The sequence below is a fragment of the Macaca nemestrina genome, chromosome 10, assembly GCF_043159975.1.
Source record: "Macaca nemestrina isolate mMacNem1 chromosome 10, mMacNem.hap1, whole genome shotgun sequence".
Lineage (NCBI taxonomy): Eukaryota > Metazoa > Chordata > Mammalia > Primates > Cercopithecidae > Macaca > Macaca nemestrina.
The window spans coordinates 11,884,343-11,910,641 of NC_092134.1; the positions used below are offsets into that span (position 1 = coordinate 11,884,343).

The 26,299-nt window shown below is 50.1% G+C and overlaps 1 protein-coding gene and 1 long non-coding RNA gene across 8 annotated transcripts in view; one reads left to right on the plus strand and one right to left on the minus strand.

The window, feature by feature from the left end:
• Nucleotides 1-318: 318 nt before the first annotated feature.
• Nucleotides 319-25,030, minus strand: LOC105494591 (purinergic receptor P2X 4). 4 transcript variants are annotated; one of them, XM_011763145.2, is made up of 12 exons: nucleotides 24,851-25,030; nucleotides 17,861-18,008; nucleotides 13,017-13,085; nucleotides 12,834-12,906; nucleotides 11,998-12,094; nucleotides 6,147-6,227; nucleotides 5,889-6,030; nucleotides 5,656-5,792; nucleotides 1,903-1,996; nucleotides 1,734-1,799; nucleotides 1,329-1,424; nucleotides 319-902 (listed from the first exon to the last, which is right to left on the minus strand). In XM_011763145.2, exons 1-12 carry the CDS (start codon nucleotides 24,982-24,984, stop codon nucleotides 876-878), a joined length of 1,164 nt encoding a protein of 387 aa, XP_011761447.2. In that variant the 5' UTR covers nucleotides 24,985-25,030; the 3' UTR covers nucleotides 319-875. The 4 variants fall into 4 exon arrangements, 3 of the variants coding, with proteins under 3 accessions (XP_011761447.2, XP_011761439.2, XP_070927058.1); XM_011763137.2 differs by having other exon boundaries at nucleotides 13,017-13,088; XM_071070957.1 differs by lacking the exon at nucleotides 6,147-6,227 and having other exon boundaries at nucleotides 13,017-13,088.
• The window catches only part of LOC105494582 (uncharacterized), a 62,235-nt gene continuing 60,958 nt past the window's right edge, over nucleotides 25,023-26,299 (plus strand). For 3 of the 4 annotated variants that reach the window (XR_011608735.1, XR_011608734.1, XR_011608736.1), the window contains exon 1: nucleotides 25,023-25,588. This is a non-coding gene — a long non-coding RNA (uncharacterized lncRNA). The remainder of the gene's footprint in view (nucleotides 25,589-26,299) is intronic. The other variant, XR_011608737.1, reaches the window with a different exon arrangement.

Consider the following 26,299-nt stretch of genomic DNA (forward strand, 5'->3'; position numbering starts at 1 on the left):
TACAAAAATTAGCTGGTCATGGTGGCATGTGCCTGTAATCACAGCTACTCAGGAGGCTGAGGCAGGAGAATCGCTTGAACCCGGGAGGTGGAGGTTGTAGTGTGCAGAGATTGTGCCACTGCACTCCAGCCTGGGTGGCAGAGTGAGACTCTGCCTCAAAAATAAATAAAGAAGTAAGGGAAAATGTGCATCAGCGCCAGAAATAGACTATCCCATGGACCTTTTCTGAGCACAGTGAGCCGGACAAGTGGATTTACTGGTTGTTGTAAAGGGTAGGAAGGAAAGTTCTAGCACATGCTACGAGACAACAGACAGGGATTAAGAAAATCACGTTTTAATGTCTGGTCCTCAATCACTTCAGCACAGCGCTTCTCTGAAGAGAAATGCCAGCTCTGCCTCATGGCTGCAGGGAATGGCTGGGGGAAGCCTGCAGCCCAGGCCTGCTACAAGTCTAGTGACTGCAACCAGGCGGCCTCCCCTGCCACATAAAGTGCTCCAACAGAGCCGCCGTGCCTCAGAGGACTGGGCCTGTCCAGGAGAGAGCTGGAGACAGGAGGCTTCTGAGCAAAGCCAGCTCCAGCCCTGAAAGTCACAGCAGTGCCACTTCCTCGGGCCAGCGCTCCCCCTCACAACCCCAGGTTGCGGGAATAACAGAGTTGACCCAGCCAAGAACAGATTGGTGACCTCCTGGGCCGAGTGGTCAAACAGATCCTACACACAACACACAGGAGCTGCTGGGGAACCCTGAGTACTTGTGGAGTGGAGACTCAATCAGGTTCCAGAACTTTCTCTGGGGTGATGTGGTGGCCATTTCTCCCTCCTCCTCCTCTCTGTTCTTCGATGGGGCCGTGGAGAGCCCAGGTGTGGGGTAGGCCTCATGGGTCCAGCTCACTAGCAAGACCCTGCAAAGAAGGACACAAGCAGATCAAGGTGCCCCTGGGACCCCTTGTGGCAGGCGGGAGGGCGGTGTGCTCCAGGGACTTCACTGTCAGGGGTTCTCAAGTTGGTCCCAGGCCTGGAACCCAACCTTTCCTGTTCCACAAGGTGAACTGAAGTAGTGTGTGCACACAGGCGTTCTCAGAGCATGCATTATCATAACCAACTTGAGATATCGCTCATTGAAACGAGGCTGGGTTTAAAGAGTCAATCAAGTACGGGCCTAGTGATGGAGCAGCTGCTGAGTGGCGGGACAGCCGAGTTAACAGGGGGACACTGCGCCACACTGGCGCCAGCCTCTGCAGAATGGCCTCCCAGACGGGCCCACGCCCAGGGCTCCCGCACCTGGGAGATAAGAGGCCTGCACCTGCTGGGGGCCAGGAGGGGCGTACCTGCTCATAATCTTCCACATATTTGTATTTCTTCTCCCGATAGTAGAGTCTTTTCTTCATGCAGTAGAGGACTATGATGTCACACAGCACGGTCGCCTGAATTTAGCACAGGGTAAGAGTGAGCCAGGATTGCAGCCCCTCTTATTCTTTGCGTGCCCCTTCCTGAGAAGCCTGGAATCTTTACCGGAATGGAAAGGCACCCCCATCTCTTGGGAGAAGGCTGGGACCCAAGGGGTGTGGTCTTGGCGAAGGGAAGGTGGGAGGAGGGCTGGGGGCCAAGGGAAAGAAGGCCAGAGGGTCAAGTCTAGAAACACATCTGAGGTCTCAGGCCCAGGGCCAGGACCAGGAGCCCAGCCCAAGGTCTCACCTCACCGTGAGGGTGAAGGCAGGGCCTAGCCCACTCACCATGCCCAGCAGTGCCAGGCCAGAGCCGATGTTGATCATGGTGGGGATGATGTCAAATTTCCCTGCCTGCCAAGACAGAGAAAAAGAAAAAAAGTGTTTCTGCAGGGGCAGGGAGAGGCCCTTTGTCCCTGCAGGGAGTGACGGAGGGGAGCCAGTGGTGGCGAGCTACCTTCCCAAACACGATGATGTCGAAGCGGATGCCGTAGGCCTTGATGAGCGTGCGCTGCTCCTTGCCAGCCGGGTCTCTGTAGTACTTGGCAAACCTGAGGAGAAGGAGGATGGATCGGGGGAGATGGCTGGGGCAGGACCTTGGGCCCTGGGAGAGGATGTTAGAGTGGAGCTGGCATGGGCGAATGGTCCACTCTGCTGGCTGAACAGATGCTGGAGCGGCTTGGGGCCTCTCCTGGCTGAGGCGGGCTGTGCAAGCAGGAAGACGCGGGACCCATGAGGTGGAGGGACACAGGGAGACCTCTTTCTCCAGCACCACCATCCCCTCCTGAACGTGAACAGTTTGCTCTCAACATCCCACTTGGTACATCCCACCTGCCTCCCTCAAGGGACCCTGGCCTCCAACATCTAACAGTAAGAATGTGACCAGCCAGCATTGCAGGAGGGGACTAAGCCAGCCCCAAACACAGCATCAGTGCAGGGCCTTTTTTTTTTTTTTTTGAGATAGACTCTCCCTCTGTTGCCAGGCTGGAGTGTAGGGGCACCAATCTTAGCTCACTGCAACCTCCACCTCCCAGGTTCAAGCAATTCTCTTGCCTCAGCCTCCCAAGTGCTGGGACTACAGGTGCCCGCCACCACGCCCAGCTAATTTTTGGATTGTTTAATAGAGACGGGGTTTCACCAGATTGGCCTGGATGATCTCAATCTCTTGACCCAGGGCTTTCTTTTTTATTTTTTTCAAAGAAACATTGATTCTGTGCACACAGTCTTCAAGAACAACAACAACAACAAGAACCACTGATTTGTCACACAGATAAAGAGATGAACAAAACGTTGTCTGTCAACACAACAGAATATTTGGCCATAAAAAGAGACGAGGTACTGACACAGGCTACAACATGTATGAAGCTTGAAAACATCAGGCTGCCGGGCGCGGTGGCTCACGCCTGTAATCCCAGCACTTTGGGAGGCCGAGGCGGGCGGATCACAAGGTCAGGAGATCGAGACCACGGTGAAACCCCGTCTCTACTAAAAATACAAAAAATTAGCCGGGCGCGGTGGCGGGCGCCTGTAGTCCCAGCTACTCAGGAGGCTGAGGCAGGAGAATGGCGTAAACCCAGGAGGCGGGGCTTGCAGTGAGCCGAGATCGCGCCACTGCACTCCAGCCTGGGCGACAGAGCGAGACTCCGTCTCAAAAAACAAACAAACAAACAAAAAAAAAAAAAAAAAAAAAAAAAAAGAAAACATCAGGCTAAGGGGAAGGAGCCAGACACGAAAGGCCACATATTGATTCTATTTATATGAAATGCCCAGAAGAGGCACATCTGCAGAGACAGAAAGTAGACCACTGTTGCCAGGGGCAGGGGAATGACAGAAGGGTGCAGGGTTTCTTTTTGAGATGATGGAAATGTTCTAAAATGGACTGTGGTGAAGGTTGCACTTATCTGTGAATATAGTGAAAACGATGAATTCTGCACTTCAAATGGGTGAATGTTATGGCATGTGAATTGCATCTCAATAAGACCATTTAAAAATATATGGCCAGGCGTGGTGGCTCACACCTGTAATTCTGGCACTTTGGGAGGCTGAGGTGGGTGGATCACTTGAGGTGAGGAACTCGAGACCAGCCTGGTCAACATGGAGAAACCCCGTCTCTAATAAAAATACAAAAAATTAGCTGGGTGTGGTGGCGGGTACCTGTAATCCTAGGTACTCAGAAGGCTGAGGCAGGAGAATCGCTTGAACCCGGGAGGTAAAGGTTGCAGTGAGCTGAGATCACGCCACTGCACTCCAACCTGGGGGACAGAGCAAGTCACTCCCTTAAAAAAAAAGAGAGAGAGCGAGTGAGAGAGTGAGAGTGCGCACACGCGTGAGCAGGGGATGGATGGTTGGTGAAGAACCATCAAGACATACCATCTGCTACCCCATGTTCTCCAGGGATCCACCAGGAGCCTCGGCCCACATCCTCGGTCCATGCTTTATCTGGCCCACAACTTCCATGCCATGGGCCAGGCCTGGGAGACAGGCAGGGCCTGGTGCTGGCCGAGGTCAGGGGATAGGCATCCTGAGGTCTTTCTGTTTTAGGGCTCTGACCTAAGCTTGAGGTTTCCACAAGAAGTATGTGACATCCAGAGATGGAATAACACAAATCTAACTGTTAGAAAAGAAAAATTCAAATACCTGCTTTACTCAGTGAGCCAGAAGTTTCAAAAGGACAGCAGATCCCACAATTACAGAGGTCTTAGGATCCCGTATGGATCGGATTCCACATGTCACCACTAGAGGGAGGCAAGTGCAGCCCAAAGCGCCACTGAACGCGCCCAGAAAGGTCCTTGCAGGGCCTCTTTTTTTTTTTTTCCCCTGAGACTGAGACTTGCTTTGTCGCAGGGGCTGGAGTGCAGTGGTGCGATCTTGGCTCACTGCAACCTCTGCCTCCCTGGCTCAAGTGATTCTCCTGCCTCAGCCTCCCAAGTAGCTGGAATTACAGGCATGTGCCATCATGCCCAGCTAATTTTTGTATTTTTTTTTTTTTTTAGTAGAGATGGGGTTTTGCCATGCTGGCTACGTTCAATATTCTAGCCCCACACAAGTGTTATCAGGGTGTTATTTAATCCATGCTTGTAAGAGGGAGGTGGCTCTGTCCAGGCTGGTCTTGAACTCCCGACCTCAGGTGATCTGCCTGCCTTGGCCTCCCAAAGTGCTAGGATTATAGGCATGAGTCACTGCGCCCAGCCTGGAGGGCCTCTTTTTTAAGGAGTGTGAAAAATGCAACAAAGGGTACGTGGAAATGTACCTGGCTACAGATTCTGCTGCCTCAAGGAAGTGGCAATAAGACCCTGTCATGAGATCATCAGCTGTAGTGGGTTGAACAGTGTGTCCCCCAAAATTCACATCTACCTGAAGCCTAGGAGTGTGACCTTATTTGGAAATAAGATCTTGGCAGACGTAATTTGTTAGATGAGGTCATACTGGAGTAGGCTGGGCCCTAAATTCAGTGACTGCTGTCCTTACAAGAAGAAAAGACACACACAGGGCAGAAGGCCTCATGATGGCAGAGGCAGAGTACTGGAGTGATGCGTCCACAAGCCAAGGAACGCCGTGGGCTACCAAAAGCTGGGAGAGACAAGTAAGGACTCTCTCCAGAGCCTTCAGAGCGAGCATGGCCCCGCTGACGCCTGGATTTTAGGTTGTGGCCTCCAGAACTGCGAGAGAATCAAGTCCTGTTGTTGCAAGCCACTGTTTGTGGGACTTGCTTACAACTACCCCAGGATACCGAGATGCCAACATTTGCAGCAGGGAACCAAGCAAGGCTGTGTCCCCTGCACTCTGGAGATTCTGGCACAGGTTCAACCTTTGAGAAACCAATTCCTGGGCCAGGCCCCAGAGGCCTTTGGACTGGAGGATCATGGATCATCTCCTCCTCGAGACAGTGAATGGAAGTCATGGCTGACGCTGGCACTGGAAAGCTCAAGCCCCCAGCCTCTCCTGGCTGCTCTAAGAACTATCTTAACACGTTTCTTGTGGCAGGAAAGGGCAAGGAGGGTTCTCGGGGGCTGGGATGGCCCCGGAGCAGGACACCACTAAGCGCATTTTCCCAGCATGGCCTTCCTGCTGCCTTGGATGGGGGACCAGCAGCCTGTCCTTGGGGTACTGCCTGAGTGCTAGTCTTCAGCGGGCGTGGGTGCCCCCACTGGCGTGTACCCAGCCCCAGCACCCCCCACAACATGAGCGAGGGGTCCAAGCTCACGCCCACCTGAAATTGTAGCCAGGAGACACATTGTGCTCGACATCCCGTGTATCGAGGCGGCGGAAGGAGTACCTGGGCAAGCAGAGGGAGGCGGCTCTGTCCAGGTTGCAGTCCCAGTTGACCTGGATGCCCATGATGCCTCCCTGGGGTTGAGCAGCAGAGACATGGTGAGGCTTTCCTCAGCGCCTGGCACGAGATGCCTCCAGGGCTGGGTCAGGAGAGCCAGGACCCGCACCCACCTCCACGGCCATGTCCTGGAAGCTGTGTCCTGCATTCTCCACTATTTTGCCAAGACGGAATATGGGGCAGAAGGGATCTGTTTTAGCGTCATAAATGCACGACTTGAGGTAGGTAGTGGTGATGTTGGGAAGGATATTCCTCCTAAAGTCGAGAGGAAGCAGAAAATCAGAGCAAGGAAAACCTCAGAGAAGAGAGAAGAGCCAGAAGTTTCTCCAAGAGCCTGGTGAACTCACGCAACACACGCGGCCACCACTTACTTGCTGAAATTAAATTTGGGATACCAGATGTTGTTCTTAACCAAAAGAGTGAAGTTTTCTGCAGCCTTTAAAAAAGCAGGTCTGAAAAACAATGATTACATTACTGTTAATGAAATACAAATATGTACAAATACTCACACACCCATGTTATATATATATATATTATATATATGTATTGTGTGTGTATATATACACACACACATATATATATATTTATTATTATTATTTTTTTGAGATGGAGTCATTCTGTCACCCAGACTTGAGTGCAATGGTGTGATCTCAGCTCACTGCAACCTCAGCCTCCTGGGTTCAGGCGATTCTCCTGCCTCAGCCTCCTGAGTAGCTGGGATTACAGGTGTGCGCCACTATGCCTGGTTGACTTTTTTTGTATTTTTAGTAGAGACAGGGTTCCACCATGTTGGTCAGGCTGGTCTCCAACTCCTGGCCTCAAGTGATCCACCTGCTTCAGCCTCCCAAAGTGTTGGGATTACAGACGTGAGCCACCGCGCCCAGTCTATAAATATTTTTGAGACAGGGCCTTGCTCTGTTGCCCAGGCTGGAGTACAGTTGCATGAACACAGCTTCTTGTAGCCTCAACTTCCCAGGCTCAAGGGAGGTCTCCCACCTCAGCCTCTCAAGTAGCTGGAACCATAGGCATGCATCACCATGCCTGGCTAATTAAAATTTCTTTTTTTTTTTTTGTACAGATGAAGTCTTCCTACATTGCCCAGGCTGGTCTGGAACTCCTGACCTCAAGCGATACTCCCACCTCTGCCTCCCTGTACTGGACTACAGGAGTGAGCCACCATGTTCAGCCCCTATGTACTATTTTTAAAAACATATACACACATCTTACAATGTCATTTTGTCAAGAAGATGAAACACCTCTAACATTTTCTACTCCCTTCTGCGCACACACTCTTCTCTTCAAGAGAAGAGACTGAGCCGAGCCTTCCAGGTTCTTCCTCTCAAGCAAGGGCAGGCCCTCTCCCCCAAGGCAGTGAAAACCAAATTGATAACCAGGGAGGCGATTCGTGGCCTCACTGGAAATCAGTAGGCCGGGCTTCCTGGCCTTAGGGGCTCTGGGGCCTTAGGCGTTCTCCAGGGAAAGAATGAAGGCTGGGCAGGTCCGGTTTTACAAGCCAAAGCAAAAGTAAATTTGCCTACAGGCTGGATCCTGACCTGTCTGAAAAGTGCACAAAGCACCTGCCAGCAGGTGTACCCGCCTCTTCTCAGAAGTGCCACGTCAGCTCCTGGCTGACAATACAAGTTGAATCTGTCCCCAAGGGGACTCCACTTCTTTGGTGAATTTCTCCTGAAGAATCTGGCATTGTACGGCTGACCCTTCTGTGGGGAATGTTCCCTGATCCAGGTGGGATCTTTGGAATGACAACATCAACAGTCTTCCCAGCCCTGAGACAGGAGCAAGGCCAGTGACAGGGCTGTACTCTGAGGACAGCTGAGCCTGTCACCGCTGCTGTCAGAGAAAGGCTGGGACCAAGGGGCTTCTCTCAGGTTTTTTTTTTGAGATGGAGTCTCGCTCCTGTTGCTCAGGCTGGAGAGTAATGCTGCAATCTTGGCTCACTGCAACCTCTGGGTTCAAGTGCTTCTCCTGCCTCAGTCTCCCGAGTAGCTGGGGTTACAGGCGTGCGCCACCACGCCTGGCTAATATTTTCATATTTTTAGTAGAGATGGGGTTTCACCATGTTGGCCAGGCTGGTCTCGAACTCCCAATCTCAGGTGATCCACCCACCTCGGCCTCCCAAAGTGCTGGGATTACAGGCACGCGCCACCATACCTGGCCTTCTCTCAGGTTTTCAAAGTCCCCACTCCCTCAAGAGGGATGGCTTACAACAGGGGTGTTCAAGTTTTTGTTATTTCCTGTACCATAACACCCCCCCACACCTGTGTACCTCATATGTAATACTTTTAAGATCAACTCACCTTTTTAGAGAAATTGAGATGAAATTTACTAAAACGTAAAATTAGCCATTTTAAAATGGACAATTCTGTGACATTTAGTACATTCATAATGTTGTGCAATCATCACCTCTATCTAGTTCCAAAACGTTTTAGTTTTTGTTTTGTTTTTGAGACAGAGTCTTATTCTGTTGCCCAGGCTGGAGTGCGGTGACATGATCTCGGCTCACTGCAACCTCCGTCTCCCAGGTTCAAGCAATTCTCGTGTCTCAGCCTCCTGAGTGGCTGGGATTACAGGCGTGCACCACGTCGCCTGGCTAATTTTTCTATTTTTAGTAGAGGGGGGTTTCACCATGTTGGACAGGCTGGTTTTGAACTCCTGGCCTCAAGTGATCCACCTGTCTCTGCCTCCCAAAGTGCTGGGATTATAGGCGTGAGCCACTGTGCCTGGCCAATGTTATTTCTTTTATCAGTGTGCACTTAAAAATCATTCTACACTGGATTAGATCTATAACAGTGAGGTCCAATGAAAGTATATTGTGAGGTCAGGTGTGGTGGCTCACCCTGTAATCCCAGCACTTCGGGAGGCTAAGGCAGGTAGGTTGCTTGAGCCCAGGAGTTCAGGACCAGCCTGGGCAACATGGCGAAACCCTGTCTCTACAAAAAATAAGTTAGCTGGGCATGGTGGTGCGTCCCTGTGGTCCCAGCTACACAGGAGGATGAGGCGGGAAGATCACTTGAGTCCAGGAGTTCGAGGCTGCAGTGAGCCATGGTTGTTATCACTGCACTGGGTGACAGAGCAAGATCCTGTCTCAAAACAAAAGTATCTTATGAGACACAACTACAAGCCACACTCCAATTTAAAGTTTCCTAATAGCCACGTTACAAAGTAAAAGAAACAAGTACAATTTTATACAATAACCCAAAATAGCACTTCAACATGTAACCAACATAAAAAATCAATGAGATATTATACATTCTTTTTTTCATAACAAATATTCAGGACCGGGCGCGGTGACTCACGCCTGTAATCCCAGCACTTTGGGAGGTCAAGGCCGGCGGATCATGAGGTCAGGAGATCAAGACCATCCTGGCTAACATGGTGAAACCTGGTCTCTACTAAAAATACAAAAAAGTTAGCTGGGGGCCGGGCGCAGTGGCTCAAGCCTGTAATCCCAGCACTTTGGGAGGCCGAGATGGGTGGATCATGAGGTCAGGAGATCGAGACCATCCTGGCTAACACAGTGAAACCCCGTCTCTACTAAAAAATACAAAAAAATAGCCGGGTGAGGTGGCGGGCGCCTGTAGTCCCAGCTACTCGGGAGGCTGAGGAAGGAGAATGGTGCAAACCCAGAAGGCGGAGCTTGCAGTGAGCTGAGATCCGGCCACTGCACTCCAGCCTGGGCGACAGCGCGAGACTCCGTCTCAAAACAAAACAAAACAAAACAAAAGTTAGCTGGGCATGATGGCGGGCGCCTGTAGTCCCAGCTACTTGGGAGGCTGAGGCAGGAGAATGGTGTGAACCCAGAAGGCAGAGCTTGCAGTGAGCAGAGATGGCACCACTGCACTCCAGCCTGGGCGACAGAGTGAGACTCCATCTCAAAAAACAAAATAAAATAAATAAATAAATGTTCAGAATCAGGCTGGGCGCGGTGGCTCACACCTGTAATCCCAGCACTTTGGGAGGTTGAGGCAGGTGGATCACCTGAGGTCAGGAGTTTGAGACCAGCCTGGCCAACATGGTAAAACCCGCTCTCTACTAAAAACACAAAAATGAGCAAGGTGTGGTGGTGGGTGCCTATAATCCCAGCTACTCAGGAGGCGGAGGCAGGAGAATCACTTGAATCTGGGAGCAGAGGTTGCAGTGAGCCGAGATCACGCCACTGTACTCCAGCCTGGACGACAGAGCGAGACTTCGACTCAAAAAAAAGAAAAACAAAAATCCGATTTGATGATGAGTGCACTTCCTATGGGCAGCCCATCTCCTTTTGGACCCAGTCATATTTCAATTTTCAATAGCCACGCGTGGCCAGAGTCTCCCGTGTTGGAGAGCACAGCTCTGTGAGATCCTCTCTGGCTCTAAGATGCCGGGATTCCTTTTCTTTTTCTATGTCCTTCCCTTGCCTTAGCAATCTCTAAATCTGCAGTTCTCAGCCTTTCCTTCCGTCTCAACATACCCAGGATGAGGTTTAGTGGCTTCCTGCTCCCCGGGGCTCATGGAGGCCTCGGTCTGAGCTCTTGGTGAGAAAGGCCCTGGGCTGCACACACTTCTCAAAGCGCTGCCTGGACTCCACCCCACGAAGTACAGCCAATTACAACGAGGAAGAATGTTATTCTAGAGCAACCCTTGAACCTGGCTAGTTTAGTTGATTTTTAAATTTTTATTTATTTATTTATTTAATTTTTATTTTTTGAGACAGAGTCTCTCTCTGTCGCCCAGGCTAGAGTGCAGAAGCGCGATCTCAGCTCACTGAGATCACTGGGATCTCCACTTCCTGGGTTCAAGCGATTCTTCTACCTCAGTCTCCCAAGTAGCTGGGATTACAGACGACCGCCACTATGCCTGGCTAATTTTTGTATTTTTTAGTAGAGACGGGGTTTCTCCATGTTGGGCTGGTCTCAAACTCCTGGCCTCAGATGATCCGCCTGCCTCAGCCTCCCAAAGTGCTAGGATTATAGCATGAGCCACTGCGCCAGGACGAACCTGTCTAGTTTAGTTGTATATATTGTAGCAAATATCTGTTGTTTTCTTCTCAGCATCTGCGCCCAGCTTTTCTGGTAACAGAACCCCAAATGTCCTTTAGAAGCCATATCTCCCCGATGCTTGCCTGTGTCACTTGGGTGGGTCTGACTCTAACCCCAGCTGCAGAGGTGGGCATGTGCCCCAGGCCCAAGCTGATAAGCGAAACCCATGCCCCAGTCACGGAGATGGGTTGAGAGATATGGCCGTTGATGTGATGATGGACAGGTCTAGAATCTCCAGGGACAGCTGGGAAGGGACACTCAGCCTTGGGGGGCTGTAAGTGCAGTGCTGCCTCCTAGGCTATGCTGTGGGTCGGAGGGACGCAGAGCCAGGAGGGGAGACTAGGGTGTTGTCCTTTATCCCTCACTCTGTCGCCCAGGCAGGAGTGCAGTGGCCTCTGTCGCCCAGGAGGGAGTGCAGTGGCACCGTCTCAGCTCAGCAACCACTGCCTCCCCAGTTCAAGAGATTCTTCCGCCTCAACCTGGCACGAGATTCTCATGGCCATGCTGGATCTTTTTGGTTAGCGGAACAATACACGGCCCCCCGGTATGCACGCATGTGTATGTGTGTGTGTGTTTGTGCACGTGTGCTTACGGCACTGAGAACTGTTTCCTGTCAGTTATTTGCAACTGACAGAGTCCTAACATACAAGGAAGTCAGCTGCACCCTTCTCGTGAGTGACAGACACTTGTGGCCCACCTTGCCACTGATGGTCACTGCCTTGTGGTTGAGAGCAGCCATCTTAGGGCAGTCTGACTCCACATAGACACCAGAAACACACAAAAAGCCACAACACACAGGTGTAACTCCTTGACCACCTCTGCTCAAGGCTGACACCCAGAGTTGAAGGTGCTTCCGGCTGGGTATGGTGGCTCCCGCCTGTAATCCTAGCACTTTGGGAGGCCAAGGCAGGTGGATCACTTGAGGTCAGGAGTTCAAGACCAGCCTGGCTGACATGGCAAGACCCTGTCTCTACTAAAAATACAAAAAGTTAGCTGGCGTGGTGGTGGACGCCTATAATCTCATCTACTCGAGAGGCTGAGGCACGGAAAATTGTTTGAACCCGGGAGGCGGAGGTTGTGGTGAGCCAAGATCGCACCACTACACTCCAGCCTGGGGTACAGAGTGACACTGTGTCTCAAAAATAAATAAATAAATAGGCACTTCCTTCCCTAGTGCTGGACTCACTGTGGCACGTGTGTGTCATCCTCCACTGGGCACCAGGCTGCCACCTCACACGTCTTGACGGACCGGTTGAAAGGTACGCATCTGCCTGTTGAGACTCCTACAAGCACAAGGGGGGATCCCACGTCCACAGGGGTCTCTCATTTTCTACCTTTTTGGAGTAGAGAGGGAGAGCCCCATCCAGCCTCCCATGCAGCCAATCTTGAGCTGTGCAAATCTGGGATTTAGACAGTGTCAGCATCCAGGAGTTAGAATTGGAGGAAGACAGTCACCTGTGTGCCAGCCACATCTCAGCCAGGGTGATGCCAAGCTAAAGAATGGGACAAGAGGCTGGGCGCAGTAGCTCATGCCTGTAATCCTAGCACTTTGGGGGGCTGAGGTGGGTGGATCACCTGAGGTCAGGAGTTCAAGACCAGCCTGGCTAACATGGTAAAACCCCATCTCTACAAAAAATACAAAAATTAGCTGGGCGTGGTGGCGGGTGCCTGTAATCCCAGCTATTCGGGAGGCTGAGGCAGGAGAATTGCTTGAACGCGGGAGGTGGAGGTTGCAGTGAGCCTAGATCATGCCACTGCACTCCAGCTTGGGCGACAGAGCAAGACTCTGGCTCAAAAAAAGAAGAAGAAGAAGAGAAAAAACAGAATGGGGCAAGAGCTGGGATGGCTTCTAGGGCTCCATTGACAGCAGTGAATGTAGACAAGGTTCCAGGACCCCAACCTTGACACCTGGCTCATCCATGGTCATGTGAAGGAACTGGGGGGATTTCTCTATCAGAAAGGCTCCACGGTGGGGGCAATCTGCTCAGGGGCTGCCCTCCCCAGGAGGCTGCAAGCTCGTACCATTACTGTGGGTGCCGGCAGAGCCAGCGGTACAGTTGGCATCTGATTTACACACAGTGGTCACATCTGGAATCTGGAAAAAGAAGGAGTGAAAACAAGGTCCATGTGGCCCAGCCCCACACACAGGCGGACAGGCGTGGAGAGGCACGTGGGGCCTGGGGCTCTTCCCGGGGGGCTTCCTACCTCGGGACACAGGTCCTGGGTCTGGTTCATGGTGAGGATCATGTTGGTCATGACGAAGAGGGAGTTTTCCTGCTGCAGAGGGGAGCACGGGCAAGTCACGCTCAGAGGACTCACAGAGAGCCGAGAAAGGCAGACGTTGACTGAAGAGGACAACTCAAAAACTGACCGCATGGTCTCCCGCTCTCTCCCATCAAAGTTTATAACTGAATGGAAAACAGCGACTCAAACAAGTCCTTGTACATACATATTCAGCGTAACACTTTTCATAAGAGCCAAAAGGTGGAAACAAGTTGGGCACGGTGGCTCAAGCCTGTAAGCCCAGCACTTTGGGAGGCTGAAGCAGGCGGATCATGAGGTCAGGAGTTCAAGACCAGCCTGGTCAACATAGTGAAACCCTGTCTTTACTAAAAATACAAAAATTAGCCGGGTGTGGTGGTGGGTGCCTGTAGTCCCAACTACTTGGGAGGCTGAGGCAGGAGAATTGCTTGAACCCAGGAGTCGGAGGTTGAAATGAGCTGAGATTGTGACACTGCACTCCAGCCTGGATGACACAACGAGATTGGCCCCCCCCCCAAAAAAAAGGTGGAAACAGCCCAAATGTCTGTCTTAGTCTAGTCACACAATGGAATGTGATTCAGCCATGAATAAAAAGGAATGAAGGGGCCGGGCACGGTGGCTCACACCTGTAATCCCAGTACTTTGGGAGGCTGAGGCAGGCGGATCACCTGAGATCAAGAATTCCAGATCAGCCTGGCCTACATGGTGAAACTTCGTCTCTACTAAACACATACACACACACACACACACACACACGGAGCCAGGTGTGGTGATGGGCACCTGTAATCCCAGCTACTCAGGAGGCTGAGCCAGGAGAACCACTGGAACCTGGGAGGTGGAGTTTGCAGTGAGCCGAAACCACGCCAGTGCACTCCAGCCTGGGTGACAGAGTGAGACTTTGTCTCAAAAAATAAAATAATAAAATAAAATAAAGGAATAAAGCACTGACACAGGCTACAACATGGATGAACCCCAAAAACATGATGCTGAGTGAAAGAAGCCAGACACAAAAGCCACATAAGATACGATCACATTGATGTGAAATTTCCAGAACAGTCAAGTCCATAGAGACAAAGCACTTAGGGGTTACCAGGGAGTGAGGGAAGTGGGGAATGGGGAGTGGCCGTGTAATATACGAGGCTTCTCTTTGGGGTGATGGAAATGTTTTGAACTAGATAGAGGTGATGCTTGCACAACACTGTGAATGCACTAAATGTGCTGAAGTTTTTATTTTTTTTATTTTTATTTTTTATTTTTTTATTTTTATTTTTATTTTTTTGAGACGGAGTCTGGCTCTGTCACCCAGGCTGCAGGGCAGTGGCATGATCTTGGCTCACTGCAATCTCTGCCTCCCGGGTTCAAGCAATTCTCCAGCCTCACCCTCCTGAGTAGCTGGGACTACAGGTGCGTACCACCACACCTGGCTAATTTTTGTATTTTTAGTAGAGATAGGGTTTCACCATGTTGGTCAGGCTGGTCTCAAACTCCTGGCCTCAAGTGATCTACCTGCCTCAGCCTCCCAAAGTGCTAGGATTACGAGCATAAGCCACTGTGCCCGACTTAAAATGGTTAATTTCTGTAAGTGAATTTGACTGCAGTTAAAAAAAAAGGGGGGGGGGTCTGCAAGGTGAAGCAATGGTTTCTCAATCGAGCTTGACTTATTGAGGGAAAGAGCCAATGAGTGCTAAAAACATTCCCTGCCAACCAGATTATCTCAGAGGAATAAAAACATGAGGTCTCACGGGGCTCAAATCTGGCTGGTTTTCTTTCCTAACTGAAATTATAAACAAAACATTCTAGAGAAGACTCGGTCAGGGTCAGCAAGTGACATTTCTCTTTGAGAAGGTTCTGTTTCCTCCTCATACATATAAAGGTGCCAAATAATTGATTTAGAGTTTCTGGAAAGCAATTTGCTAGGATGAGACTGAAGAATTGCTGACAATGACCTCCTCATCTAAGGAATAAAAGGCAAAGACCCCAAAAGATTCTAGTTGGATCCTCCTCTCATTGGGTGTTGGTATCCATCTATCTAATCTATCTATTATCTATCTATCTCTTTATCTATCCTATCTATCTAATCTATCCTATCAAATCTATTCTATATCTATTTTCTATTTATCATCTATCACCTATCTAATCTATCCTATCATCTATCTGTCATCTATCTAATCTATCCTTTCCTTCCGTCTTTCTTTCTCTTTTCTTTCTTTCCTTTTTCTTTCTTTCCTTTCTCTTCTTTCCTTTCCTTCTGTTTCCTTCCTTCCTTCCTTCCTTCCTTCCTTCCTTCCTTCCTTCCTTCCTTCCTTCCTTCCTTCCTTCCTTCCTTCCTTCCTTCCTTCCTTCCTTCCTTCCTTCCTTCCTTCCTTCCTTCCTTCCTTCCTTCCTTCCTTCCTTCTTTCCTCTATCCTATCATTTATCTATTCTATCTCTCTCTCTCTTGATCTATCCATCCATCCATCCATCCACCACCCATGCAATCAAGATGGGGTCTCACTATATTGCTCCGGCTGGTATTGAACTCCTGGGCTCCGATGATCCTCCTGCCTTGGCCTCCAAAAGTGCTGGGACTACAGGCATGAGCCACTGCACCTGGCTGGGCCCAGGCATTTTAAAAGGAGATGCCCAAAGTTTTCAGCATTTCACACTCCTGAGAAGAACAGTCAGTAGTGGGAGCCATCTTGGGGATCAGGGCAACTTAGAAACCAATCAGTCTGTAGATATCCCCAACCCCACGTCTGACAAGTGGTAGAAGCTCTAGGAATAGCTGGCATCTTCCAAAGGCCCAGGGCAAACTATGTTGGGAGACAAGGAGAAGGCCACAGGAAGAGGCATGAGGATGTGGCATGAGCTGCAGCTTCTCTCCCGCCACCCTGTCATGTTCCCAGGTGTTCAATGTACAAATATACTCCTCGTTTGGTGTTAGAGAAGGCCACTCCTGAAACTCTCCTGAGTTATACTTGGAACAAATTCGGTATGGTCTACTTTTTGTTTCCTATCTCTCCTTTTTTTCTCCCTCTTTTAGAGTTGGGGTCTTGCTCTATTGCCCTAGCTGGAGTGCAGTGGCGTGATCACAGTTCACTTCAGCCTCAAACTCCTGGGCTCAAGTGATCCTTCTGCCTCAGCTTCCAAAAGCATTGAGATTACAGGCTTGAACCACCGCATGTGGCCTGTTTCCTATATCTTATCTACTTCAAATTAAGGGGATTTTCAGTCTGGAGATGAGCCAAGGGGCTGCCAATAGATGATTGTGCTCCATCTACGAAGAACACAGACATCGTGAAAGCTCATGAGGAAAGCCCTGGGGAACTCGCACGGCCCCTGCCCAGATCCACCACGGAAGGCTGAGTTGTGGGGTCCTCCTTTCCACCAAGGGACAAAAGCAGGGCTTGTGCCCTTCCTCATCCGCCCAGTAAACACACCGAGCATGACATTCCCAGAGCTCGCCGGGACGAGGCTATGCCTGCACAGACGGCAGCTGTCTCTCTGCTGAGACAGGTGCATGCTAACAGCACTGCCCCCTCCAGCCAACTACAAGTCCCCTGTTCCACTTGATCTTTTTTTTTTTTTTTTTGAGATAGAGTCTTCCTCTGTCACCAGACTGGAGTGCAGTGGCGTGCTGTCGGCTCACTACAACCTCCACCTCCCAGGTTCAAGTGATTCTCCCGCCTCAGCCTCCCTAGTAGCTGGACTACAGGCACCCGCCACCACACCCAGCTAATTTTTGTATTTTTAGTAGAGACAGGGTTTCACCATGTTGGCCAGGATGGTCTCAATCTCTTGACCTCATGATACACCTGCCTCAGTCTCCCAAAGTGCTGGGATTACAGGCATGAGCCAACGTGCCCAGCCCTTCACTTGACCTTTATGGCTCATTAGCTCAGTCTCCTCTCTGGGCACCCCATAAGACCCTTCTCTTAAGAAGGCAGGGGGAAGAACACACCTGAAGAAAGAGTTTCTGAAGTTCTTGTTTTCCCTGGCAAGAGCTCTGAGCCAAGAGTTGGCAGCTAATCTATACTGGTTACCCTCGGTCCCTTAGCACATAAGCCATCTGGAGGGCTATGTCAGGGTTTGACTGTGTGGTGCAGAGGCTGTTACCAGGACTAAAGAGTCAATGTTTAACTTAGAGCTTTGCAGATTAACAGCCTGAAGACTAGTGTGCAGCAGTAAACAACATCTTCCCTTCCCTTTGTTCTCCATGGAGTCCTGTGCTGCTGTCTCTGTTTCCTTCTTGTTTGGATTCTGGTCTTTTAATTCTTTTCTTTTCTTTTTTTTTTTTTTTTTGGTAGAGACAGGGTTTCACCACATTGCCCAGGCTGGTCTCGAACTCCTGGGCTCAAGGGATCTGCCTGCCTTGGCCTCCCAAAGCTCTGGGATTACAGGTGTGAGCTACTGCGCCCGGCCTAAAGTTTTTACACTGTCTGCAAAGATTTACCTTGTGGATTTGGGACAATAATGCAAACCCAAAATGTGGAAAGGTGATATTTCCACTTGAATTTTTATCAGGATTTATGACATTTGTTTTCTCATCTTTCCGGGCCTGAGATAGGCCGAGATGTCCACCTGGAAAGCTTCCTGTCTTTCAGCCTGCCATGCTGAAATACACTCTGTTGGATACACTCTGTTAGATCCTAAGCTGAAAAGATTTTGGCTGCACCACTTTCTTGGACTAAAACAATTATTCTGGGCATCGGTGATGTCAGGACTCAGTCCACGTCAATCATTAATCAAGTGTGCAAAGTCAGTAAAGAGCAAGGTGTCAGTGTTAGAAGACACAGTGGGAGACACACCTGAGCTGGTATCACATAATCCGCCACATCCCAGATCCGGAATCCAAGTTTAGAAGTGTTGGTCACAGCCACGCCCTTGACCTTGGTCGTAACGGAGCTGACCACGGAGTCAGTTTCCTGGTAGCCCTTTTCCCACACAAACACCCACCTATAAAATAAAACAGGTCTCTTAAATTGCCATTAGGATTCAATGGATTTGAACTGATGGGGAACCCTCTGCTGGGCAGTGGCTGGAAGCACGGTGTTGGCTAATTACGTGACTTTCTACAAAGCTACACACCTTCTGGGGGCTCCATCTCCACTTCTGCCAAATGGGGATAGTAGCACCTAAACCACAGTAGCGTCTGTGGGAAACCAATGAGGTGGTGCAGGTAAAGCACTCAGCACACTGACGGCACAGAGAAAACGCTCCATGAATATTGTCTTTATTACATTTGAGCACTCTTTCTTTCTTTCTTTTTTTTTTTTTTGAGACAAAGTTTTACTCTTGTTGCACAAGCTGGAGTGCAATGGCGCGATCTCGGCTCACTGCAACCTCTGCCTCCAGGGTTCAGGCAATTCTCCTGCCTCAGCCTCCCAAGTAGCTGGGATTACAGGCATGCGCCACCATGCCCGGCTAATTTTCTATTTTTAGTAGAGATGGGGTTTCACCATGTTGGCCAGGCTTGTCTCGAACTCCTGACCTCAGGTGATCCGCCCACCTCAACCTTCCCAAGTGCTGGGATTACAGGCGTGAGTCACCGCGCCCAGCCATTTGAGCACTTTCAATGCCTGTGACCTATGGGAATCACCAAGAGATAACACAAATTATAATAGTTACCACTGGAGTGTTTATAGGCACCAGGCACTGATCTAAGCTCTTTATATGTATTAACTCATTTAATCCTGACCACTTTATGAGGCAGGTATCATTATTATTATTTCCATTTTACAGAGGAGGAAATGGAGACCCAGAAAGGTTAAGTCACTTGCCCAAGGTCACACAGCCAGTGAGTGGCAGAGTCAGGATTTGAATTCAGGCTAGAAGCATCTGAAGCCTTTTCTCTCACCCACTATGCTCTACTCTAAGCTCCTCCGACCCACAGCACACAGGCCGCATGCAGCCCAGGACAGCTTTGAATGAAGCCCCAAACAAATTCGTAACCTTTCTTAAAACATCATGAGATTTTTTTTGTGATTAAAAAATTTTTGTTTTTTAGTTCCTCAGCTATTGTTAGTGTTAGTGTATTTTATGTATGCATAGCCCAAGATAATTCTTCTTCTTCCAATGTGGCCCAGGGAAGCCCAAAGATTGGACACCCCTAGGCTACTCTTTCTAAAAAAGAGAATTCTACCCTTTAAGGAACTTTTAAGAGTAGTTTGTAGTTTCTTACTTTTCCCCAAGAATTCTGGTCACATATATGGTTCTCTCCTCTAAAGTGGGAATATGACTACCAGTTTGAACAATTAAAAATCCAAAGGGGCTGGGTACAGTGGCTCATGCCTGTAATCGCAGCACTTTGGGAGGTCAAGAGGGGAAGATCCCTTGTGCCTAAGAGCTTGAGACAAGCCTGGGCAACACAGGGATCTCTATAAAAATAAAAAATTAGCCAGGCATGGTGGCACATGCTTGCAATCCCAGCTACTTGGGAGGCTGAGGTGGGAGGATCACTTAAGCCTAGGAGACGGAGGCTGCAGTGAGCTGTGATGCCACCGCACTCCAGCCTGGGTGACAGAGCAAGACCCTGTCTCAAAAAAACAAAAACAAAAACAAAACCAAAACATCTACAGGCATTAGCTTATAGGGGTTAGGACACACTGGAGGCAGCAGGTCTTGGTTCATGGCTCAGCTCCACCATTCACGAGACATAACTTTGGCCAAGGTGCTTAACCTCATTGTGCCTCAGTTTTCCCCTCTATAATCTGGGAGTGACAGTAGAACTTCACAGGATTGTTGTGAGGGTAAATGAACTAATGTATGTCAAATGTTCACAACAACGTTTGTGAGTCATGGTTGGTCATGGAGCAAGTATTGACACCGTGGAAATTGGCCAGTACTACAAATCAGAACCCCTCCCCTCCGAACTGCTGTTAAACATCTACTAGAGACTATTAGTGTTGTTATTTATAGAATCAGGAAATGCTAGGTTTCTCCTTAAGTCCTAGATGCTGAGACTTCAGAAATTCACTGGTTTTTTTGAGGTCAAGAGTCTGAGACCAGCCTGGCCAACATTGTAAAATCCCGTCTCTACTAAAAATACAAAAAATTAGCTGGGTGTGGTGGTGGGTGCCTGTGGTCCCAGATACTCGGGAGGCTGAGGCAGGAGAATCACTTGAACCTGGGAGGTGGAGATTGCAGTGAGCTGAGATCATGCCACTGCACTCCAGCCTGGGCAACAGAGTGAGACTGTCTTAAAAAAAAAAAAAAAAAAAAAAAAGAAAGAAAGAAAGAAAAGAAAAGAAATGAACGGTTTTGGTTACTTATGAGTGTGTCTGATCAAGCAGTCTCCAAGTTCATTGCCCAGCCTAGAGATGGGCTTTCCCCCGATGGGCTTTTCCCCTGACAATTCCAGGGCTTCTAGGAATTCAGCTGCAGTGTAAGCTTCCATTTAATTCCAGTCTGACACACAAAAGCTTGGGGCAGGAAGACTGATGTACTCATCAAGCACAGTGAGTTGCTTAATTTAGAGACACAGGGTTTCATGCCACTCATTATCATGTGATTATTTCCTCATCTCATGATTGTTAACAGAGTTAGATAGATGAGAATTGCATGTTTGGTCTCTTTTTGAGGAAGGGTTGCTGTAAGAAGAGACCACAATTTCACCAAGATGAGTTGGATGAAAAAGTTAAGAGACGAGGTTAAAAAAAAAAAAAGCCTTAATTCAGGTCCTGAGTCAGTTTTGATTATAGCAAGATGGACAAAAGCAAAGCATTTACTGCTTTAAAGATTCTCATGACTGAGATAGTGAATACGTCATAAACAATCCTACAGAGCTGTGCTGTCCAATAAAAACATAATGCGAGCCACATATTTTTTTTTTTTTTTGAGACAGGCTCTCGCTCTGTTGCCCAGGCTGAAGTGCAGTGGCACAATCTCGGTTCATTGCAACCTCCGCTTCCCAGGCTACAGTGATCCTCCCACCTCAGCCTCCCAAGTAGCTGAGTCTACAGGTATGCGCCACTATGCCGAGGTAATTTTTTGTATTTTTGGTAGAGATGGGGTTTTACTATGTTGCCCAGGCTGGTCTGAAATTTCCTAAGCTCAAGGGATCCACCTGCCTCAGCCTCCCAAAGTATTGGGATTACAGGCGTGTGCTACCACAGAGCAAGACCCTGTAATTTAAAAGTTTCTCATAGTTATGTCAAAAAGTAAAAAGAAATAGGAAGAGCCAGGCACGGTGGCTCATGCCTGTAATCCCAGCACTCTGGAAGGCCGAGGCAGACAGATTGCTAGAGCTCAGGAGTTCAAGACCAGCTTGGGCAACATGGAAACCTCATGATTGTAGAAATGAGAAATCTCATCTCTACAAAACAAAACAAAACAATAATTAGCCAGTTGTGGTGGTGTGCACCTGTAGTCCCATAATTCCAGAGGCTGAGATGGTAGAATCACTTGAGCCTGGGAGGTGGAGGTTGCAGTGCACTGCACTCCAGTCTGGGTGACAAAACGAGACCCCGTTTAAAAAGAAAAAAAGAAAAAAGAAAAGAGACAGGAAAAATGAATTGTAATGATATATTCTGTGTAACCCAATATAGCCAAAATATTTTAACATGTCATCAATAAAAAATGTATTGATGTGACAGTGGTACTCTGTTTTTTTTTGAGACAGCATCTCGCTCTGTTGCCCAGGCTGGAGTGTGGTGGTATGATCACAGCTTTCCGTGGCCTCAACCTCCCAGGCTCAAGCAGTCCTTCTGCCTCAACCTCCCAAATAGGTAGGACTATAGGTGTGTGTACCATGCCAGGCTAATTTTTGTATTTTTTTGTAGAGGCAAGTTCTCGCTATGTTGCCCAGGTTTGTCTCAAACTCTTGAGCTCAAGCGATCTTCCCACCTCAGCCTCCCAAAGTACTGTGATCTCAGGCATGAGCCACTGTGCCCAGCCTCTTTTTGTGAACTTATGTCTTTGAAATCCAGTGTGTATTTTACAGTTATAGCACATCTCAATTTAGAGTAGGGACGGTTAAAGTGTTCAATAGGTACAAGTTACTAGTGGCTACCATACAGTGAAACACCACTATGGATATTTTCCACAGTCGTAATTTTACAGGTACCCTAAGGTAGATGAGCACTGATACTCCCACTGGCAGCAAATGCCAAAAGCAAAAAGCTGCAGGGGAGCTCCTGCCCCCAAATGCTTCAAGTCCAACCAGGGATGTGAGTTCAATTCACTGGCTAGCAGTGGGTCTCAAATATATATATGTGTGTGTGTGTATATATACACATATGTGTGTGTGTATATATATAATACGTATACATATATATATTTGAGATGGAGTTTTGCTCTTGTGGCTCAGGCTGGAGTGCAGCGGCGCAATCTCGGCTCACTGCAACCTCCACCTCCTGGATTCAAGCGATTCTCCTGCCTCAGCCTCCCAAGTAGCTGGGATTACAGGCCTCAGCTAATTTTTTGATTAGGCCCAGCTAATTTTTTGTACTTTTAGTAGAGACGGGGTTTCACCATGTTGGTCAGGCTGGTCTCAAACTCCTGACCTCACCTGCCTCGGCCTCCTAAAATGCTGGGATTATAGGCATGAGCCACTGCGCTCGGCCAAAAAAAAAAAAAAATTTTTTTTTTTGTTTTACACAACTCCATCAGTAAAATTTACCATTTTAACCTTTATTTTTCTTTTGGAGATGGAGTGTTGTCCAGGCTGGTCTTGAGCTCCTGGCCTCAAGCAATCCTCCCATCGTGGCCTTCCAAAGCACTGGGACTACAGGTGGGAGCCAATGAGTCCAAATCTGGGTGTGGGCCAGGTGGTTCTGATGTTGAGTCTGCACCTGGAAAGCCAATCCTCTTGAATACTGTCTGTACCTACTGCTGCTGCTGACAGATATTGGAAGCCAAACCTGCTCCGTCATGGGAATTCCCTTGGGCAGTGTTAAGATTCCAAACCTCACCCCAAAGAGGGGGATTTGTTGCTTTTAAACAATTCTGCACATGAGTCTTCCACGATCAGGTAAACTTGGGAAACACAGTTCATTGGTTCCCAAACGTTGCTGAACATCAGAATCACCTGGGCACCTGATCATACTCTACAGCAATTAAATCAGAAGGTCTGGGTACGCGTCGGGGCGCGGTGGCTCATGCCTGTAATCCCAGCACTCTGGGAGGCGGAGGCGGGTGGATCACCTGAGGTCAGGAGTTCGAGAACAGCCTGGACAACATGGCAAAACCCCATCCCTACTAAAAATACAAAAATTAGCCGGGCATGGTGGTGGGCGCCTGTAAATCCTAGCTACTCGGGAGGCTGAAGCAGGAGAATCGCTTGAACCGGGGAGGTGGAGGTTGCAGTGAGTCTAGATTGCACCACTGCACTCCAGCGTGGGCGACAGAGGGAGACTCCATCTTTAAAAAAAAAAAAAAAAAGGGTCTGGGGACGGGAGCCAAGGATTCTCAGATGGTTCCAATGTGCAGTTTGGGGACCACTGCACTAGGCAATACGTGTCAGCCCAGCAGCTGTAGACACAAGAACACCCCAGGTAAGCCTTTAAAGTGGCCCCAGGTGGCAAGGAATTCTCATCTTCTCTCTTGGATTGTATTCAATAGTAACAGGTGCCAGCTGGGCGCGGGGGCTCACACCTCTAATCCCAACACTTTGGGAGGCTGAGGTGGGCGGATCACCTGAGGTCAGTTCAGGACCAGCCTGGCTAACATGGTGAAACCCCGTCTCTACTAAAAAATACAAAAATTGGCCGGGCGTGGTGGCGGGCACCAGTAATCCCTGCCACTCGGGAGACTGAGACAGAATTGCTTGAACCCGGGAGGCGGAGGTTGCAGTGAGCCGAGATCGTGTCATTGCACTTCAGCCCGGGCGACGAGAGAAACTCCGTCTCAAAAAACAAAACAAAACAAAAAAAAACCAAAAAAAACAAACAGGTGCCTTCAAGTACAATGGCACATTCAGCCAGGCCTGAGGGCGGCAGGGCATCTCTAGCCTAAGGGCGCAGCATGGGGAATGACTGACTAGGCCAGGGCAGGTACCATAAAAGCCCCACAATCCCACAAAACAAAGGAAGCAAACTTTAACTACTCTTGAAGTCTGACCTCGCTACTACCACACAGTGATACTGCCTAGTGATCAAAAGAAATGACCAGAAGCCACCGACCCAGAAGGAACCAAGCGGAAATTCCAAGCTTTGGTTTTGTCGGCAAATCAGCAGGATGGGAAGTGGAGAGCGAAGATTGAGACGTTCAGGGCGAAGCCCCTACAGCCAAGGGGCACTCTGGGGGGTCAGACAGGAGAGGGTAACGGCCTAGCCAGGCTTTGCCTTTATTTATTTTGTAAAGAGCAGGGTCTCGGACTGTCTCCCAGGCTCGAGTTAAGTGGTGTGATCATAGCTCACTGCAGCCTCAGCCTCTTGGGCTCAAGCGATCCTCCCACCTCAGTCTCCTGAGTAGCTGGGACCCCAGGCGCGCGCCACCAGGCCCGGCGGATTTTTAATTTTTTGCAGAGACGGGGTCCCACGATGCTGCCCAAACTGGTTTCGAACTCCTGGGCTCAGGCGATAGTCCCGTCTCGGGCTCCCAAAGTGCTGGGATTACAGGCGTGCGCCACCGCGCCCGGCCCTGGCTATGGCTTTGAAACAGCAGCAAGCAGCCTCCCGCCCCCGGGGCCCGGCGCGGCGGCTGGGGCCCAGGGAAGGTGTCACCGCCTTGGCTCGCCGCCCCCGCACTCGCCCAGGTGACCGAAGCCGGGATGAGCCGCCGCACGGGGCGGACCCGAGGGTAGCCCCCGCCGCGTCCCCCGCGGCGCCCCCCGCCCGGCCCCGCGCGGCCGCGCTCACCCGATGACGTAGGCCAGGATGAGCAGCTGCACGGCGCGGTTCATGAGCCCCACTTTGCGGCTGCGGATGAGCACGATGCGCGGCGTGTCGTACTCGAACAGGAAGGCCGCCAGCGCGGCGCAGCAGCCCGCCATGGCCACACCGCCTGCTCCCCGTCCCCGAGCCCGTCTGGGTCCCAGTCCCCGCTCGGAGCCCCGCCCAGTCCGCCCGGCCTGCCCGCAGCGCCGTCATCATGGGGAGGGCCCGGAAGGAGGCGGCACCGGGCGGTCGGGGCCCGGGGCCTAGGGGAGGGCGCCACCTCCCCGTCTGGAACTGTGACCCTCTAGGGGGCATGGAACTCGCGGGGAGGGGGTGGCCTTGCCCTTGGCCTTGAGGACGAAAGGCTCCTTCAAAAGGCTGGCGAGGGGCCGGGCGCGGTGGCTCACACCTGTCATCCCAGCAGTTTCGGAGGCCGAGGTGAGAGGATCCTTTGAGTTAGAGACCAGCCTGGACAACATAGCGAGACCTCGTCTCTATCAAACAAACAAACAACAAAACAAACAAAACACAAAAGCAAAGAAGCCGGGCGTAGTGGCGCTCGCCTGTGGTCCCAGGTACTCGGGAGGCTGAGGTGAGAGGATCGCTTGATCCCGGGAGGTCGAGGCTGCCGTGAGCTGTGATGGCGCCACTGCACCCCAGTCTGTGAGATGAAGCGAGACCCTGCCTCAAAAAACCAGGAACCAAAAAACATCAAAAAAGGCGAGTTGGGGAGTAATGACCTTCGCAGGAGGGCCAGGGAGAACAAGAGACCCTTTCGGGGAAGATGGGGGCCGCTTCTCATTTGGGACCGAGTTCGAGTGAAGGGTAACAAGCGACCTCCCTTAGGGGTCCAGATAGGTGCCGGGGACTTCCGTAGAAGACCTGGGGGCTGTGCGGAGCAGCCATCGTTAACCAGTGCAGGCTCCTACACTGGGGGAGCTGGGGCCGCACTGTGCTCAGCCTCTTGGGGAACGGCCTAAGTATCAGGTGTCCTGTGAGCCCTGGGTGAGAGCCACACGCCCTGTAAAATGCCCCTCCTGGATTTGAAGCCTGGCCGCATTCTCACTCCAATTCAGATACTTCCTTAGTTGCAGCCCAGGGGAGATTATTCTGTGGTCATCCTTTCCACTGAGAAAACGCTATCACAACTTTAGGGGAGAATTGAGAAATAGCAAAAGTGGGGAAAACAGCCAGCGTTCTACCCCATGAATACAGTTTTCCGTATGTATATTTGTTCATTCCCTTCAGATATGCTTTCCTTTTCTTTTTTTTCTTTTTTTTTTGGAGACCGAGTTTTACTCTTGTCCAGGCTGGAGTGCAGTAGCACCATCTCGGCTCACTGCAACCTCCACCTCCCAGGTTCAAGCAATTCTCTTGCCTCAGCCTCTTGAGTAGCTGGGATTACAAGCGCCCGCCACCACACCCAGCTAA

Coding starts and splice junctions, on each gene's coding strand:
- LOC105494591 (XM_011763137.2), bottom strand. CDS start 24,984: ATGGCGGGCTGCTGCGCCGCGCTGGCGGCCTTCCTGTTCGAGTACGAC. Junction 1,997..5,655: donor TCTCCTGGCTACAATTTCAG/GTGGGCGTGAGC, acceptor CCTTCTCCTCAG/GTTTGCCAAGTACTACAGAG. Junction 1,425..1,733: donor GCCTGGCACTGCTGGGCATG/GTGAGTGGGCTA, acceptor TGCTAAATTCAG/GCGACCGTGCTGTGTGACAT.